Here is a 19,189-nt window from a genome sequence, read left to right as displayed (position 1 = left end):
CCTGCCACCGCCGGCAGCTCCAGCCCGAGGAGCTGAAAATAAAACAGAGAATATGCAAATAAATGAATTGTGAAGCTGTGCCTGCTGCTCTTCCTGCCTCCTCCTACCCTCACAAGCGCCTTTGGAAGATATCTGCGTATGATATACATATACATATCCACACATATATACATATATACTTCTTTGTAGATACAAATACATATTTGTGTGTATATAACTAGGCTTACATGTCCCATATGCATATACATATACATCCATATACACGTTTTGCATATTCATATACCTGTGTATTGTATCTATGAGTATATATTTAGGTACATATACCTATGCATGGTATGTATGCATGTTTATACATACATACATACATATGCATGTGTATTTATGCATACCTACATATAGCCATAGACGTCCACATACGTGGTTTGTATGCACATACAGGTGCTTATGTACACATATACGTCTATTCGTATGTCTCCATATACATATGTTTTGTATATACACAGGCATGTATGTATATATGTTTTGCATCTACACACGCATATATATTCTGTATAAGCATGTATTTCTCTACGTGCATCTCCGCCTGGTATGTAAGCCCGCGTTTTGCGTACGCAGCTCTGTACCTGTACAGGTACCATACTCATCCGTACGTGCACCCACACCGCTCTCCCCGGCGGCGCCCTGCGGCGGCAGCGGCCGAGGCCGCGCCGCGTCCCCATGGCAACGGCCGGCGGCTGGCGCCCGGCTGCGGGCCGCTCTCGCCGTCTGCCGCCGGCCGGGCCGGGGCGGGGGGGGCAGGTGAGAGCGGGACGTTTTGGGGGCGCCCGGGGCGGCGGGAGCGCTGCGGGGTCGGGAGGGGGGTGCCCCGACAAGCGGCGACGGCGCGGGAGCGGCGGGGCCGAGGGGGTGGCGGGCGGTGGGCGGCCCCCGACCGGTGGTACCGCGGCGGGAGGGACCCTCAGCCGCTCGAGGAGAAGCGTTGAAAGACGCACGCGAAATCTGGAATGAACGTTAATCCCGTTAACGTGTGTGTTTGTCCAGGATGTCTTGCGACCAGACCGAAAGTGTCATCAAGAAAATCATTCGCGAGATCGGGCGAGAATGCGCCGCCCAGGGACAAACCGTTTCGGAAACCTTGGTGGCGTTCATGGTAAGGGCAAATTAAACCTTTAGGGTGGCGTTTGTTATTATTATTTCACCTGGGTGTTTTTCTAATTGTGTCGAAATTCTGCTATGGTCTGTAAAATACTAAGATATTCGTGTAATGATAGCGTATCGATCCGGAGTTTCAAACCTGGGTGCCCGTAGCTTGGCAGATCAAACCGATTTTAAGGCTTTCCTGAGGTAGGGGCTTAATTTTACATGGGATGAATAGTTCCCCCGAAGTTGCTGACTGACACAGCTCGGGCTGAATGATGTGAAGCGAGGACATAAATCATTCCTTTCGTCTTAAAAGTCAACAAACTTCAAGTGGCAGCTCCCCAGCAGCCTGCCCAGGCTGGGATGGTGGCAGCCGGCGCTTTCAGGGGTGACTTCAACTTCTACACATCTCAGTTTCTCATCGCCCGCATTGAGAGGTTTTAAAGGGGCGTTCAGTGGTGTTCAGAATAGGGTCCTAAAAACCTGAAAAAGTATTTCGTTCCTCTGAAATGCTATCTATGGGAATATAAGGCCCTGAAAAGTCTGCAGGCCCTGAGTCCTGGGAACTCTTTGAACTCCGACTGGGAGGTCTCCCTCAGTTGTTTTCTACAGGCAGGTAAACCATTTTTTTCTTTCTAAAGTGACAGTGAGAAGTGTTCCCAAGTTTTAATAACATTTCTTCTCATTCTTTCATAAACAAACAAAAAGGCATGATGCATAGGTGAATGTTTATTGCAGCAGTTATATTTATTGTTTGACGTTTACCTCTTCCCTCTATTGTGATGGCTTCTTTTGTTTGTTTCTCTGTTTAGGCTGGGCCAGGGAGTATAAATGGGCTGAATATTCGAAGGAGTGGGCTTGGATCCCACTTAAACTAAAACCGAAATGGAATCAATCTCAGTGTTGTCCTTGGTAGACAACTATAAGTATCCTAAAAAACATTATACACTTTGGCATGTCATCTTAGGAGACACAGCACAGCTGTAGAATATAGTCTGAATGCATCTGCAAAGCTGTGTCTGCAGAAAGATGGATCTAGGTTCTTTCTTTATTGATGGTATAAGAACAGAATCAGCTCTTGATAAACCTATATATAAATGTAAACGGTTCACAGCAGTACTGTTAGTCTGCCCTTTTTTTTCCTAAAGGTGGCACCATGCCTTTAAAAAATAAATTGGGATCAAAAGCAATATTAATTGTAAGCATGAACATTTTCATGGGTAAAAAACTTCTGCATGTGGCTGACAAGATACCCAGCATGCATACCAGTTGCAAAAATGCACATATTTCCCTGTATGTAGAACACTATGAATTTTTTATCCAAATGGTAAACAGTTATATTGATGCATACAACACCAACTGAGAAGTCTATAAATAACCATGAAGGATTTCTATAAAATTTTACTTAGAAAAATATTTTTCCAGGAAATTTTTAAAGGAGCTGTATTTAAATATTTTTCTGCAAAATTTGCATCACAAATAGATTTTTTTTCACTTATGTCCCAGAACTGATATTGAAACTGGCAATACATGTGAAATGAAGTTAACTTTGTTTCATTATCAAAGACTGAAATGGAAAGAAAGAAGAGTAAAGAAATATTGACTGCATCTCAGATTTTTCAGAAAACAAAAGGTTAGTTGCAAAGAATGTATGTTGAGATGAAAATTAATAGCTTTCTTTTGGCAATCTCTAGGTGAAAGCTGTCCTTTTAGATCCAAGAAATGACTTTAATGTGGATCGACTCCTTGCAGAAAAAGATGTGCAAAATCTTATCCAGGTAATTCTGACATGATGTTGAGAGTCAGTACTTAGCTAAAACTATAGCATTATTTGCTACCTGTTCCTGTACTACAATGCCATTTTATTTTGATATGAATCACAGAATCACAGAATGACAGGGGTTGGAAGGGGCCTCTGGAGATCATCTAGTCCAACCCCCTCGCCAGAGCAGGTTCACCTAGAGCAGGTTGCACAGGAATGCGTCCAGGCGAGTTTTGAGTATCTCCAGAGAAGGATACTCCATAACCTCTCTGGGCAGCCTGGTCCAGTGCTCTGCCACCTTCAAAAGAAAGAAGTTCCTCCTTATGGTTAGATGGAACTTCCTATGACCAAGTTTGTGCCCGTTACGTCTTGTCCTGTCACTGGGCACCACTGAAAAAAGACTGGCCCCTTCCTCCTGGCACCCACCCCTTAAGTATTTATAAGCATTGATAAGATCCCCCCTCAGTCTTCTCTTCTCCAGACTAAAAAGACCCAAGTCCCTCAGCCTTTCCTCATAAGAAAGATTGCTCCAGTCCCCTAATCATCTTCGTAGCCCTTTGCTGTACCCTCTCCAGTAGTTCTCTGTACACAGAACTGTACACAGAACTCCAGATGCGGCCTCACCAGGGCAGAGTAGAGGGGGAGGATAACCTCCCTCGACCTGCTTGCCACACTCTTCTTGATGCACCCCAGGATGCCATTGGCCTTCTTGGCCACAAGGGCACATTGCTGGCTCATGGTCATCCTGTTATCCACCAGGACTCCCAGGTCCCTTTCCACAGAGCTGCTCTCCAGCAGCTCAGCCCCTAACCTGTACTGATGCTTGGGGTTATTCCACCCCAGACACTTTTAAAAATGTTAATGTTACTTTATTCTAACGGTTCTGTAGCTAAAGACTGGCCTATGTGTTTCCTCATGTAAAAAAATGCCTTATACTTCATAGTATGTCAAGAGAATGGTAGGGAGGGGGCTCTACTGCTGTCGTGAAACCTGTAGCATAGTCACTGTCAGTTCAGACATTTCCCCAGTGATGGGAAAGAACTCACTTCTCTGTCTCTCTGCTTAGCTCTGTGTTACCAGGCTGCTTGACACAAGAAACCCATCCCTGAACACAATTAAGATGCAAGTTTACTTTGATATGAACTATGCAAACCGAGGTAATTTCAATATAAATAAATATTGTCATAGAAGAAGTTGATGCTGAGTGTAGGATTTAATGTCTCTCTCTGCTGGGCTAATAATGATTCCTGTTAAATGACTGCTGGCAGTAAAGCAAATTAAAAATCCCCGGAGAAATGTACTATATAGGAGTATGGTGTTTCAGTATGGATATAGTAGGAAAAAATGTACATTAGATTTGAGAGCACACTCATCTCATCCTGCCGAGAGATTTACTGAATGTAATGTATTAGTTCGCTTGAGAACAATTATGCTTTCAGGTGCAGAGGCTAGCTGCCTTCAGCAAGAAAAACTTGCACTGCACCTGTGTATCTGAAAGAGAACCAGTACCCAAAACTGCACCTGTGTATCTGAAAGAGAACTTGATGTTTTTTCAATATCCTTAATTGAGACATATGAGCAATCTTGAACAATCAGTTACAGTTCTAACAAAGTATGTTTTGGTCTCATCAGTGGTAACTTCATATGGTCTGAGAATGGGAATGTGGAAGAAAAATGAGACGGGGAGAATGTCTTTGCTGTAACTGTAACTTCAGATCTCAATGGGACGGTGAGGGCTGGCTGGGACACAGAAGGCACAGAATAAGAGTAGACAAAAAATAAACATTTCTGTGTGAGAAGGTCGTGAAAATGTTTTCTTGTTAACATGGATTAAAGCCAAAAATTAGCAAACCTAGGAAGCTGCTCCAAAGCCTTCTGGATTCAATAAGCTCAGTAAGATTCTGAGATTCTGGGTAGTGTTCAGATTTGCGTGTCTAACTTCAGGTGTGTATGAAATATACGTGTGTGTGTTAGGTCCTACTGCAGTCAGAGAGCCAGAGACTTGCTGCTTAATTTGGCCTGAATAGTTCTCTGGACTCTACTGACTGATGTTAATCATGCTAGTTGTGTTAATGTTTAACTCCACTGTTGTTAATGATAAAGGTATGGTATCTTGAACATCTCTTCCACCTGTCTGTGCTTCAGAAACCTGAAGTTGGTGCTCTGACTGTGGAAATTAATTGCACCCTATGTATAAGCCAAATTCCAAAGAATTTAGATAGACAGCACTTTCTAACAGTCCTTCTTTCCTAGCTGAATTACTCAGTGAGCAGCACCGTGTTCTGGAGGGAAGGCTGGCTCCTGTGGTCAGAGATATCACAGATAGTCGTCCGCGTGTGCAAGAAGAAATGGAGAATGTGTATCGAAAGATCGTTAGCTATGTGCTGCTGAGCTCTGGCCTGGGATGCCCAACAGATATTGAGGTTGTCAGGGAGGTAACAGGTCAGTAAACTCCCAGCGGCAAAATTGGGCTTTTCTTATTGAAAAAGAACATTTCACCTTTTCTTTGCTGATCTTTAGATACAGATCTGGTACACTGTGATGAATGCTTACTACCCAAACTGTCACTGCTCAGCCTTGAAGCCTAAATTTGCCATGGATTTCCTACTTTCTGCAGTTGTTCGGGAGGGGGTATTTTTGCTTGTTCAATCGTTTTCTTTTCTATTCTCTCATATTGAGGATTTCCTCACCCTTTGTCATTCTTCTAGCTGCCTTGCAGAGTGTATTCCCCCAGACGGAGCTGGTTACTTTCATCTCACTCAGTAAGAAGAACAAAGAGCAACAGCTGAAAAATCTTGCCATGCTAGCCACAGGAATTTGGTTGTACAACAAGGAATGTGGGAAAGGAGGAAGCAGCATTGGTGACTGTAAGTAGACAGTCGCATTTGGGCTGTATATTCCCAAGAAATTCTTCCTGGCCTTCTTCACTGGAGTGGCTCCAGTAATATCCCATCTGTCTAGACAGACAGCTTTGTTGCAGGATCTGTAAACCTGAAGAAAAGGTACATATTTGGTATTTAATTATAGGTTTCCATGTAGGCTACTACTTTTTAGCTAAGAGGGAGCCCTGTGTGGCTGATGTGGAAGGATTATAGGTATTAACTTCATGCGCTAGTTTACCTCATGATAACTTTTCCCTGATCCCTTGCCATTAAGTGAACTAAATATGTAATGTTTGCCTTTAAAAGCACTTAATTAAAATCTTGAAAGGACACTGTCAATCCAGTTACAATTTTCTGTTGCATATGTGTAATGAGAAGTGATAACAGTTGCTGGGGCATTATCTGTATTCTGATAATTTAGAGTAACCTGTTCAGATTCTTACCACATTCTCAAAAATCTTTTGCATTTTGAGTCCTCTTCAGTGGAAATGTTTTTATAAATATGCATGTAGTATTGTAGCTCAGTGTGGGGACTTCTTTGTAAGAAACGTCTGCAGCCCAGTTTTAGAGGAAACTGAGAACTGAAAATTGTGCAGATTGCCTGAAGTCTCTCAGGAAACCCATGTCAGTAGTATCAACTCAACTGCATCTACTATAAAGCAAGTTTTCTCACAGTCCTTGACTTGACTGTGATATTTCCACACCTGTAATTCTCACTATTTGGAACCACTTGACTAGTAAGATACAGTGGTTGAATCTAGTATGCAAGCATTTGGAAATGCATGAATACAAGGACAAAATTTAGAAATTTTATTGGAAGTCTACTTTGCTTGAATACTGAACTGTAATCTTTTGCTAATTATTTAAATAATTCTTTTTATATATATCTCATATTTATTCTATATAAACAGTGCCAGCCATTCTGAGTGAAGCCATTCCATCAGCTACACGGACTGTTGATGAACGTCTTGATACTTGCCATATGCTAGCCCACCGGTACATAGCTCTGTTGGAATCCATGCAGGAAGACCAACAGAGATATGCGCAGCTTAGTTCTTTTAAATTAAATGAAGCACTATTCAGTGTGAGACAATATGAAGCCTTCCTTTGCATCCTTCTGGTGAGATACCATCATGTTATATCCTGTGGGTTTTTATTGCAGATGGAATGTATTCAAGTAACCTATTAGTACAGGACAGAAATATAAGAAAAATTATTTAGAAATAAATGAAATAAAATTCATCTCAATGTATGAGAACCTACATCATCTGTCACGCTGAACTTTGTACCTAACTTGCTGGGTTTGGCTACTTTCAAGTAGAACACAAAGTGAATTAATTGTTTGCTGAAGTGTGACTGTGCTTCCATTTAATTTCTGGAGGTTTCCTTTTTTGGTTTAATTTCATTAACAAAGGCCTAAAAAAGTCGGACTTTCTTCTTGTTCGCATATTGATAGTCACGCTGCCTCAAAAGACATGAGAGAAAAAATCTCCTTGTTCAATCCATAAATCACCTCAGTTTTAGTCTGCAGACATCCCCAACACAGATGGAGTCACCAGAAGTCTTTGAAAAAGACAATTTAAATTCTTGAAACTTGTTTTGTTTATGAAGACCTTTTCATTTGTCTTTTGAGAAACTGCAGGGTTTTATTAGTTTTTCCTGTATATCATAAATCTTGGAAAAATATTTTTCTTTTCATTTTTTTTCAGTTCTCTTCATTATAAAAATGTAGAGGTTTTCTATAAAATTACTAGTATATGTTTGAGAGAAGTAGCGGGTTTTATACCTGAACACTTAAGGAAAAATGTATTTTGTGGAAAGTTAGGGTGCATTTCGTTCCTTGAAACAGTTGTCTGAAAATAGCTGAATGAAGAATTCCAAGTAAATACTTCTTGCTAAATACTTGATTTTTTGATTGTCATACTTCTTACCTGAAGTAAATTCTCTTTCCAGTCTGATGCAATTACAAGTGCTCAAGAAGTTGAAAAGATGAATGTGCAGTTTGCAGCAACAATGGAGCGGTTGAAAAACACAGTGCAGAATAAGGTTTCCATAGATACCAAAGAAGTTTTTGTAAGTATTTTGAATGGAAAACCTATTTCTTCTTAATTATAAAAAATTACTAAAGTATTACAAACTCCTTTGCCAGTATATTTTTGCATACTTTGTGTTAAGAAAAAGGCTGCATTATTTTCTATTATAACAGCATCTGTGATTTTTGAAGGGGCAACTATACTAAAAGACTTGATCTCAAGGTAAAAGAAAAGCAAGGTACAAAGAGGGGGAGAAATAATTAAATGGTATTTTACTGTAAGTGTCTTGAGTCGTTTCTCAGTATTTGTAGATTTACAGTGATATTTTCCTGGTTTGTGTAAATATTCTCCTGTTCCTTGCAAAAATAGAAAAAACCTACTGATGACAAATAAAAGCACATCAGAATGTGATTATCTTAAAGTCCTTTCAGATAGCAATTCCTGTCATTACAGTATGACTCCTTGATATAATTTTTCTAAATAAATTAGGTTTCTGTGATGGGGGTCTCAGTCTCTTTGTTCCTCCCAATAGCTTCTGAACCTGGTGGCCAGTTTCAGTCAAATTTGTCAGACTGGAGATCTCAAAATATGTTATTTTCTGCAAGTTTTGTGAAAAACAAGCAACTGGAGAGACACAGCCCTCCTAATAGCAAATCTGAAATGGGAATGCCACAGTAACCTGTCCAGCCAGCTGATGTGTGTGCTCTCTGGCCAGAGAGCAGCCACGTACCTCTGTACAATTGATACTCTTTACTGTTTCACATTTAGCTGGCAGTTACAGGACATGGGAGGGAGGTGAGGGAATGTGTGATGTCAGCTGCAGCTATTGTGAAGGAGGCTGCTTGATGACACTGTGAAAAACTGGGATTGTCATGATGGCATGGTGTAACGGAAATGGGAAAGAAATATGTCAGAAACCGGCTTTGTTTAATTTGCTTTTCATGGAAGAGCTCATTATTTTGTGTGATATGTCTATCATTTTAATTCCCTGTAGTTAGCTGCTAAACTAGCATGCAGTTTATACATATGTTAGGTTATATTTCAGCCTTCTAAACAAATAATTAGAAAGCAAAATTAAGTCTAATGTGGAGAGGGAAGAAGGAAGATCATGCCCCCATGACCTACTCAGGAGTATTTTTTTACACTTCTCATAAGGGCATCTGAGCTGGAAACTCATGGGAATAGCACTTTAACTGAGGTACACCTCAGATGTGATCTGATGCTTCAGTTTATGTGTGCTTGTGATTTTATAAGCCAGATGTTCTCATTTGGAGAACATATTCCCTTCTCTTCCAGCTGCTCACAGCAGTTTTTTCTCTTCTGTATCTCGTGAGGCTTAAGTGACTGATACGCACTGTAATACAGTGATAAAGGCAGAGGAGGGAAGAAAGTGAAGAGATAGGTAGTCTTTTCTCAAAGGCAGGTCAGAGAAGGGTGCCGAGTTTAGGTTCTTTGACTTGCTCTGGAAAAGTCTGTCTTTTCCCCTGGGTGACAGAAGGAGCCTAGGAGGATTCAGTTCACTTACCTGGATTTAACCTTTCTGACTACATGGTACCCTTTTCCCTAGAAGCTGTCTGCTGTTGTCTGCTTCCTTCCTAGATTTTATTCTCTCTTCAGGTTGGTTAGTTGGGTTTTCTTCTCTGCTGAAGACAGAATATGTAATGTCATTTGTTTTCAGGTCTTTTGCAGGTGGACATTTTGAAATTACAGCACCATTTAAATAGTTCTTGTTTTTGGCTAGTTGCTGAGAAGCTGGATCCTACAGGAATGTAGAGAAGAAGGACATTCTGCCATTTAAACACTGTAGGATAAAGCCTATCTATATCGTAAACATTTGTTTTAGGAAACATAGTAGATTTCATTAATATTCTTTGTTTATTCTAGTAAGAATGATTTTGATCTTGCTGCCTTTCCCTTAGTTTCTTCCATTTTTGTAAGCATAACGTTTCCACAGCATTAGTGATGCAGATGAATTCCAGAGCTGACTCTGTTGGCTGTTCTTATAATAATGTTGTTAACATGCATAAAATATAACATTGTTAGCATACATTTCAGATTTGTTGAATCTCTTCCCATAAACACTCTGCGTAGATGTAACAGGGCATATTTTATGTCACTGTCATTGAAATCAGCATTTATACTCAAAGCTCATAGGCTTCTTCTGTATGTGTGTATACCTGTATGTCAGCATCGCTGCTATGAATGGCAGCTTCCAGTTTTGTCCTGAACCTTGTACCACTCTGAAGAGGCTTGCATCCCAGTAATTTGGCACACATGATGGCTTGGGGGCTGTGGTACTAAGTCACTCTGGAATCAGGGCAAACAAAATGACAAAGCCTGATAGTTTGTAAATATAGGTGTGTTTTTACTTCATTTGGTACATAAGCGGGTGCATTTCTTCTGGTCCTTCTTATTCCTGTACCCCTTATTTTCAGTTATAAAACTGAATTGTCAGTGAAGTGCTCAATTCCAAGCATGGTCTCAGAGTAACATATTTGGGAAAGGCTTTGGAGTAAAATGTAGAAAAGTACCATTCTGGCCTATGGGCCTGCACGCTGGACATACATGCTTTGGGCATACATGATGGGAGCTCCTCTTACAGAGTCCAGGAGTTCCCCTGGAATTTCCGCGTGCTGAAGGCCTTGGAGATCAGCCCCGCTTTGTTCACGGCAGGGGTTGTTGTGCATAGCACTTGGGTTATGCTGCAGACATAAAACAAATCTGGATTTCAGATCATTTTCTTTATCTTCTAGCCTCTCTTTGTTGCGCTTTCTAACCTCTGGACCGGCTTTCAGGATGAGATACTACTGCTAAGCTTCCTCACAAATATGACTAACAATCTCCAACAGTTCTCGGAAATCCAATCACAGCTTTTTCCTGAGGAAGTCCTAACATCTCTTGTGGAAGGAGTGACTGTGAAAAGTGATGAGGAAAGGATAAAAGAAACCATGGGTACTGAAAGTTATTACTTCTTTGTTTTCCTTCATTTTCCAAGATTTTGTGGTTTGAATTTTATTTACGAAGGTGCTATAAATTGATTTTTTAATAATCAGTATTTGGACACTAAATTAAAATGAGTCTTGTAGTGTGTGGACTTATTTTTCATGTACTGTAGTTTGGGCTTTTATTTTTATATATAAAATTAAAATATAGCTGCTAGATAGAAACATACCTTATAAGAATGGCAGAATTATCAGAGACTAATATTTCTACATTTTTTTGACATTTCTTAAGTTTGTTTATGTCTTTTTATACCTTTCAGAACTTCTGAAATGGAGGGGGGAATAAAAAAGCTAATTTAACAGGGCTTTGGTTACCAGAAGTATTGTTTGTAAGATGGTACCCCTAGTAACCAAGTTGTACTTCAGGGGATTTGTAATGCGTGAACGGGTGAAAACAAAATAGAAGAATAAGATATTGCCTTCTTGTTTTTGCCCCCTGATCCAAAGAAAACTAATGCTACTAAAGAAGGCTCCTGCAGGATTGATTTTTCAGTAGGATGTCTCTTAAGGCAGGGCTAAAGTTTGGCTTTTGGGATCTTGGCACTGCAGGTCATCCTGTGAAGACTGCAGTAATCTGGTCATCCTGTAACATTGTATTTTAAACATCTGATGTTTTGTTACTGAAATCCTTCCTTTGTTAAACCTTTCCTTAGGAACCAGAGTGAATGTTTCTGATTTCAAGAACCGAGAATGGCTTTTTCCAGAGACTACTGATAATTTTGATCAGTTGCTAATCCAGTACCATGGTTTCTGTGCATATGCAATTGGTGTGAAAGGCCTCACCCTCCCAGGTATGCTTTCTAGCTGGGTCTTTTCCATACTTTATATGTACACAAGTACTAGTGAAAATGTAAAGACATGTTCTGAATGCATCCTCTTATGTCAAAGCTGGAGTATTGTATTTTCATGTTTGTAATTTTCACCCCAGATAATTTATTTCTCCCATTAAAGTATTTTTCTTTTAAAAATACACAAATAAACTGCCCTAAATAGAAGGTAGGAGGGCTTCAAGAGGAAGTAAGCACGAGCAAGCAGAGGCAGAAACAAGATGGGATGGATAAATGTTTCCTCCTGCTGTATATGCATTTGTATAACGTACACTGCCGCTGAATGCAGGTTAGTTTATTGTTGTTAATGTGTTTTAATACAGGCATAGGAAAATGGTCATTCCTTCTAATTTGTGTATCTGTCTGTTGCAAACAGACCCATTCATGCCTACATTATATGTATGTTTAAAGAGTAGATACAAAGTACCAAAAATCTTCTCTGAAAAGAATGCACTTGATTAAGTCACTCAAGTGCACTTGATTAAGTCAACTAATCATAGGAATTTTTTTTTTTTGTATCTTCTGGAGTCATTTGTCTTTTAAGAAAGCCTTATTTCAGCTACCACATCAGTTCATGTTTTCTGTCTCCCTATTCTTTATAGAACCTATCCATGCAGAACTTTTTTAAACCTACAGGAGGTTGGGAGGAAAATACTGCCATTTCTTGGCAGTATTAAAAAATAGATATTTTAATGACAATGTAAATTACTTACACTTATGTAGTATTGCATATGAGAACAGCTGTCCTGGATTGGACTGAAGGTCTGTCTAGCCCTGTATCCAATTTCTGGATGTGGTCAGTCGTGAACACTTGAAGATTATGAGAAATCAAGTAGGAATGATCTTTCCTTAATTATATCCTTCCCTGTTCTAGCAGTTAGTGGTTATGGGATTGCCTCAGATAAATGTTGAGCCTGTACCTTTCTGTTGAATAATCCTTGATAGAGGTTTTTCATTTATCTGATTGCTTTTTGAACCCATTTAGAGTTTGCCATGGGACATTCTTATTGTCAAAGAGTCCCACAATTAAAATTATATATACTATGAAAAGGTACCTCTTTTTGAGATGGTTTTAAGCTCTGGCTTGATAATTTAATCAAAGACCTGATAGTCTTTCTATTAGGAAAATTAGCAAATAGTAATTTTATATTGCATGCAATTCATGTTTTTATAACCCCGTATCATATTATTTCTCTTCAGTTGCTTCTTTTTAATGCTGAAGAGGCCTCTTTCTTTAAGGCCTCCTTCTGAGAAAGGTATTCCAAGCCTCTGATCACTCCCAACTCCCTTCATTTTACTTTTTCTTACCCTGTTGTGTTGGAACAAAATGTAGTATTACAAACATAGCATATAGGTTGTTATAACATTGTTTTTTTCTCCCCCTCTGTTGGCATCCTAATAAATCCTGACATTCTTTTTGCTTTTTAGATTGCCACTGAGTAGTGCCATTTAGTATTTTCAAGGCACTGTCTATGATGAACCTAGGTCTTTCCTGGGCAATGACAGCTGAAGCAGAGCCTACCACTGTCCTTGAGCTCAATTTGTGTTTTCCTATATAAGTTATTTGGCCTTTATTGACATTTTCTCTGTTAATTTATTGTCCAGCTTGTCAGCTGCTTCATCTGCTTGTACAGTTAATTTCAGAGTTATGCCGTTTGGTATAAATGGACTGCTGATCTGCAGTCAAATATTTTCTGGAGATTATAGGGGAAATGTTTGTGGGTATGGGCAATGTTTTCTTATGCCTTTGCTGTAGGTGTTTTATCTGTTGTTTTTCTGACAGACATGCACTAAGGCATGTTGGATGTGAACTGATCAAAAGCAATTGTACTGACTTAATGAAATCGACTTTTCTATATTTAAGAAGCTTACTTTCAGGGATTTATTCTGATTTCAGAAAAAAAGGAAGTGAAACTGACTTGAGGGAAACACAGAATCTTGATTACAAATGTCTTTTGTATTGGATATCATACTGTTCACTAGTTTATTTTGTGAGGTTTGTTTTGGGTTTTTTTAGGAAATCCTGCTATTGGAATTTTGAAGCACAAGGAGAGATGTTATGTTTTCAGTTCCAAAGAAGCCGCATCCATCTTTGCTCAAGATCCAGATAAGTTCATTCAACTGAATGTAGAAAAAGCAAAAGAACATGCAGAGCTTATTCAACTGCTCGAGCTTCATCATCAGTTTGAATACCTTACTCCATATGCACAGGTACACATTGCCCATGCCTCTTGCTGAATAGCTGTTGGGTGACTGGTTGGTCTGTCCTTTCTAGAACATAAAGAGAACAGATGATACCCCTCTTCAGAAAATAAGTATAATCATCTGCCTATCAAACAGAAAGTCTGAAGGTCCATCTTTTCCGGGTCTTCAGGGTGTTGGTAAGAAACATTTTCCCTTAATGTTGTTCTCACCTTATGTCTGCATAGGAGAATATGTAGAGTGAAAGGATTGTGGCAGTGATAAAAGCTGTTCATCCTTAGCCTAGAAAGATGCTGTGTCTGATGTTTCTTTTCCTCATTTTTGCAAAAGTAGCTTAAAGTGACAGTAAATAAATGCAATAGAAGATAAGCCAGATACCATATTAACTGGAGTTTTAGCTCAGCAGTTCATCACTGTGGAATCTGGGGACAGGAATTATGGAATATATTACAAAATGAAAGGGGACTCATTAATAATGAATGCGTCAGTGCTACCATGTGAAATCCGAAAGACCTGATTTGGATTCATAGACATTCTCTGTGATACAATGTGAGTTCTAGGTCTCTAGCAATGCAAAGTGTGTAGTCTTGGACTGGCCTTTGGTGAGAGAGATAATGGTTTATATCCTGGCTCTGGCAGAGATGTAAGCACTTCTCCTAATTATGATTTGTGATTTTTAGTCCATTCATAAAGATAAACTGAGGTCCCTGCATCATAAAATACTTGTGGTGGTGGGATCCACTTTTATCAAAATTCAATGATTAAAGCACTCATCTGGGATGTGGGAGTCTGAAATTCAGCTGTGGCCTTTGCCTAAAGGGTTTTCTGTCAGAAATTAAATCCATTGAATACTTAATGGTTTCTTCTTTTTTAGCAGGGGCAGGGGGAACAAAAATATTTTTAATGTAAAAATCATTATCCACTTGCGGTTTGCAGGTTTTTATTTGCTTTTTAAAAGTAGCATATCCATATGCTGTTTTTCTCAGATGTCTATATTCTTCTCATTAATGCCTTGCTTGGTTTTGTTGGGTTTTTTTTCATCCAGGCCAGAAATGCAGACAAATGTTTGATGAAACCAACCACAAAATGTGACATTAGTACTCAAACTGATACTCATATCTTGCCTCCAACTATTGTGACGTCCTATGAATGGAATGAATGGGAACTGAGAAGAAAAGCTATAAAATTGGTTTGTATTGTTATGACCAGATTTTCATTGCTAGATAACAAAGTACAGAATAAATTATTGTATATTGTATTGTATATTGTATTCCTTGCAACATAAATCTAATCTTATTCAAAGATGCACAATTCCATTACAACTGGCTCAATATTTTTTTCCAGGTATTTTCTCTCTGTATTTCTAGACTTTCTTATTCTCCCACTTTTTCCATATTTTTCCCCAATTTTTTGAGCAATGCTTCCAATGCCATGTCCCTTCATTCAAAATTTTTCATTTGCCTTCTTTAAGTAATAAGAGTTTGTTGATTAGCATTGAATTTTTATGTTGTTTCTCTACACTCAAATAAATTTAACAGTTTGAAGATATTGCTATATACTTTCTTTGTAAAAAATAAAAAAGTTGCAGAAAGGTTTGGGTCAGGCAAAACTTATTGCAAGTTGTGCAATTTACATTAATATCCATTACCATCAAGTAAGAAGAGGAAAAATGTAGTAACTGGCAGACAGAATGGTCAGGAATACCTTTGGATGTGTTTGACCCTGCAGAAGCCTTCTTTGAGCTAACTTATCCATCCTTGAAAGGTATCAAAGCATGAGGTCTTTTTTTTTTCCTTCTTTTTTTTTACATGATGAAATATTTTTCATTTTATCCTGATTCTTCATGTTTGCTAAAACCAATTCTGCTTTTTTTGAAAGAAAAATTTCTCTCTTTCATGTGGGACCAATCCAGAGGGGTAAGAAAGAGAGCAAGTAGGTTTTGTGTAGTATATATAATCCAGAGGAAATATGATGGATTGGAAAGGACAGTCTGTCCACAGGTCAGCCACATACATAAAAGCTTTTAAAGTCACAGTATATATTTTAAAAGCTTCTTTCTACGGTTTGACAGCACATGCAGTTGTCAAGGTATAGCACCTGATTTTCACAATCCAGTCCAAATGAACTTGTGAGTACAGGGAATATTGAAGTTACCAATATCAACTGGACACAATACTGCAGGGTTGATTATTTTTTTTCTGTGAACAGATGCACTATGGAGGCCTGTGGTCTGCTGTGCAGCCTGTTTCCTTTTTCTTGTTCTTTTTGCCATGAAATCTCCCAACATTATAAAAGGAAACCAAAATTTTAGACTGAGAAGTCTTGCCAGCCTTAACTAGCTTATAAAGGATTCTAAGTAATAGTTGTTACTGAGGTATATAAAGAAACCAATTCGGTTTACAAGAGGCCTAACTAAAAGCCTCCTTCACTTCTGTAATGGACAAAAGTACATAAATAAATGTAGGATGTGGTCAGTGGTTTATCTTTAGCATAAACAAAGCTGGATGTTTTCCAATAGCTGAGCATGAAGACCATTCACAAGCAAATTTGTAGCTCGTTAGTTTGAAATACTTAAAGTACTTTAAAGTACTAAGGGTGTTTTAGCCTCAGCTGTCCATATGGGAGATTAGTGATGCTGAGTTGAAACAAAAAATCCCAGATACATGCAAAAGTGTTTTGTCTATGCTGAATTTGTAATATGGAGGTGATACAACATTTAGAATCAAAGTGCTAAAATAAGAGAAATAGCTTACCAATGCATCTGTGAATTTGATACATTTAGGGGAGCATCAGACATATTTGCTGGTTTTGTTAGAGGATGAGCTCAGGTGCCTTGGGGTTTTTTTCCATTGGTCATACTTAGCCAGAAAGCTTGTAGTGATAGGAGGTGTCAAAATATGTTTGTTATAACACCTACTTGATGTCAGAAGTAAAATTTTCAGGTCATATTTGTTTCTCTGTGCAACCATAGTTCCTTGCAATAGCATACATTCAGTTTTCAAGAGGCATAAACTTAACAGAGAAACAGTATCACATGCCTGCTCATTTTAACTGTCATTAAAACACTGAGAAAAAAAGACTAAAATATTGTCTTTCTTTCCATGCCGTCTTTTCTGTAAATTCCTTATTGTTCTTTTCTGTATTTCCCTTGATGACACTGTGCATAAAATTCAGGTGTAGATTAAGATATCAAAATGTGTCTACATATAGGTGCTTCAACTTCCATTCCAGTGGATAAGAGACCTAGCTAGTGGAGTCTGGAGAATATTTTGACTCACTCTGATAGGAATACCGAATTTGGCCAACTTAATCACTCTCCAGCTTCCACTGACTCCAGTCTCCACTGACTGGACTGGACTCCGGGGACTTTCTCACTTACTTGTAGGGGACTGGATCCCACCACATGAGACTGAATTTTGTATATTTTGATGACAACATTATGTCGTATGATCTACAGTGTTTTACATCATTGCTGAGATAGAAGGCTCACTGGAATAAGGATCATTTTGTTGTTTCAAGTGCTGACTTCGTAATATTAACACTTTGTGAGAAGTGGTTTTGTTGTTGTATCTACAGCAGTTTCCATGATTAAACAGAGCTTTAATCATAAATTACCTTACCTTTTGCCCCTTGCCAAGGGGTTAATAAGCAATGTCTTGAAAGAAGGCATTTTTTTCCCTTTCATCTGGTACTTTGTGACACCAACACCTAAACCTCATCACATTTGGTTTGAAACCAGAGGCTTGATCCTGTAGTTCGGTTATCCACAATATTTGGGGTCTTCACGCTTGTTTTAGGTTTCAGACGCCCAAAGAGATTTTTCTGCTTGCCATCCCATTCAGTGTGCTTTCAGATTGATTGAAATTAATTTGAAGCAATGGTAGAGCTTAACATGAAAACAACATTTTATTCTAAGAAAACAAAGGCTTCGGCATTTAGCAAAATTTGGAGCACAGAGACCAAAGGAAAACATGAAAACAGTAAGAGGCTGACTTAAAATTGTGTGGGCTACATACAGTGCCGTTCACACATCCTGTTAGTTCAGGAGTTACCAAATCACAGTTGCAACTGTGTATTGACAGGAGAGTGAAGTGGGCCATGTTCCAGGCTTGTGAAGCCCATAGATGTAAAATATACAAACACACCTAAGTATACACTAGTGCTAAAATGTTCAAGCAAAATTTTGCTTAATCTGATTCTTTTTGTGTCTTTAGGCCAATTTGCGCCGCAAATTAACTCATGCCATGCAGACTGATCTCAGCCATATGAGAAGAGAGAACTCCACCCAAGTGTACTTGCCAAAAGATGCTTGCACCCAGACGAAGCGTGACAACTCAAGCAATGTACCCCGACCACAGACTTTCTTGGACGGTCTCCGAGGGGGATCATCTCCTACTACTCATATGGTCAAAGTAGACTTAACAAGAGCAGTAGATGAAACCTGAGTGAAAATGAGAAACCTAAAGATATATATTGAATGTACATATAAAAATCCCTGCATGTATCTGAATTAAGATACAAAAGATTTTACTGTGTGTGTTGATTCCAGGAGCAGTTGATTTATTTCATTTACCTTATCTGTTGGGGCTGCTGACTGGCATTAAGTGATAGAAATTATAAACCTGAAACACACGGATTTTAAACAGTTTAGACTCAAGATGTTCCCAAAAACTTAAACTAACATTTAAAAGTGTAGTGTGTGTTCTGGGATTTTCTTGAGGTTTTAATAACAATGATTGCTTGCTGAAACACTGTCCTTAAGAGCCATGTCTTTGGTACATGAAAAGGATAATGTAAGACAAACAGCTTTTATGAGATACAGGGCCAATGCTGCAGCTGCTACAGAGGCATAATTCCCATCGGTGTGAAACACAACTGATCCCAAGAGAGTCACCTGAATGTCACAGCTCCACCCTTAGAGCAGAATCATCAGGAAGGTAAAACCAGCAAACTGTGGTCAGTCTAGGTCCTTGGGCCTGTCCATTTGTGCTGTCGTTATCCCAAGTGTCTTTGGAGGGTAATAGGCGTTACGAGTGTAGGCCGAGGCAGGGACGTCGAGAGGAGGGAATCTAGCTTGGATGGCTCTGGCAGCCTTTTAGGTCTCTAGTAATTTCTGTATGTGTTGGCTGGTAAGCACACTGCAAACCTTAGGAACCTGACTTTGGGGCACCTTTTTGAAAGCTCTGTTTCACCTGTGTTTGAAAAAGTAAAGCACAACAGGAAAAGGTCTTTAGCTCTGTGTCATTGTGGCAGTGAAATATGTGCCAGGTCTGATCAATGCAACTGCAGCTAGTATTTCTGTTTGTGAAAGCCTGAATCATTTGAGCTCCAAGATGAAACA

At 39.1% G+C, this 19,189-nt stretch overlaps 1 protein-coding gene across 1 annotated transcript; it reads left to right on the top strand.

Annotated features, from left to right (window-relative positions):
• Positions 1-1,042: 1,042 nt before the first annotated feature.
• Positions 1,043-18,293, top strand: CFAP206 (cilia and flagella associated protein 206). The gene is made up of 12 exons (XM_059835806.1): positions 1,043-1,150; positions 2,835-2,918; positions 3,969-4,059; positions 5,156-5,344; positions 5,611-5,769; positions 6,696-6,904; positions 7,738-7,857; positions 10,571-10,769; positions 11,473-11,610; positions 13,664-13,857; positions 14,894-15,037; positions 18,063-18,293. Exons 1-12 carry the CDS (start codon positions 1,043-1,045, stop codon positions 18,291-18,293), a joined length of 1,866 nt encoding a protein of 621 aa, XP_059691789.1.
• The last annotated feature ends 896 nt before the right edge of the window (positions 18,294-19,189 follow it).

Source organism: Gavia stellata, chromosome 2 (assembly GCF_030936135.1).
Source record: "Gavia stellata isolate bGavSte3 chromosome 2, bGavSte3.hap2, whole genome shotgun sequence".
NCBI lineage: Eukaryota > Metazoa > Chordata > Aves > Gaviiformes > Gaviidae > Gavia > Gavia stellata.
Note: the sequence above shows the minus strand (reverse complement) of the source record. Positions and strands in the feature narration are given on the sequence as shown.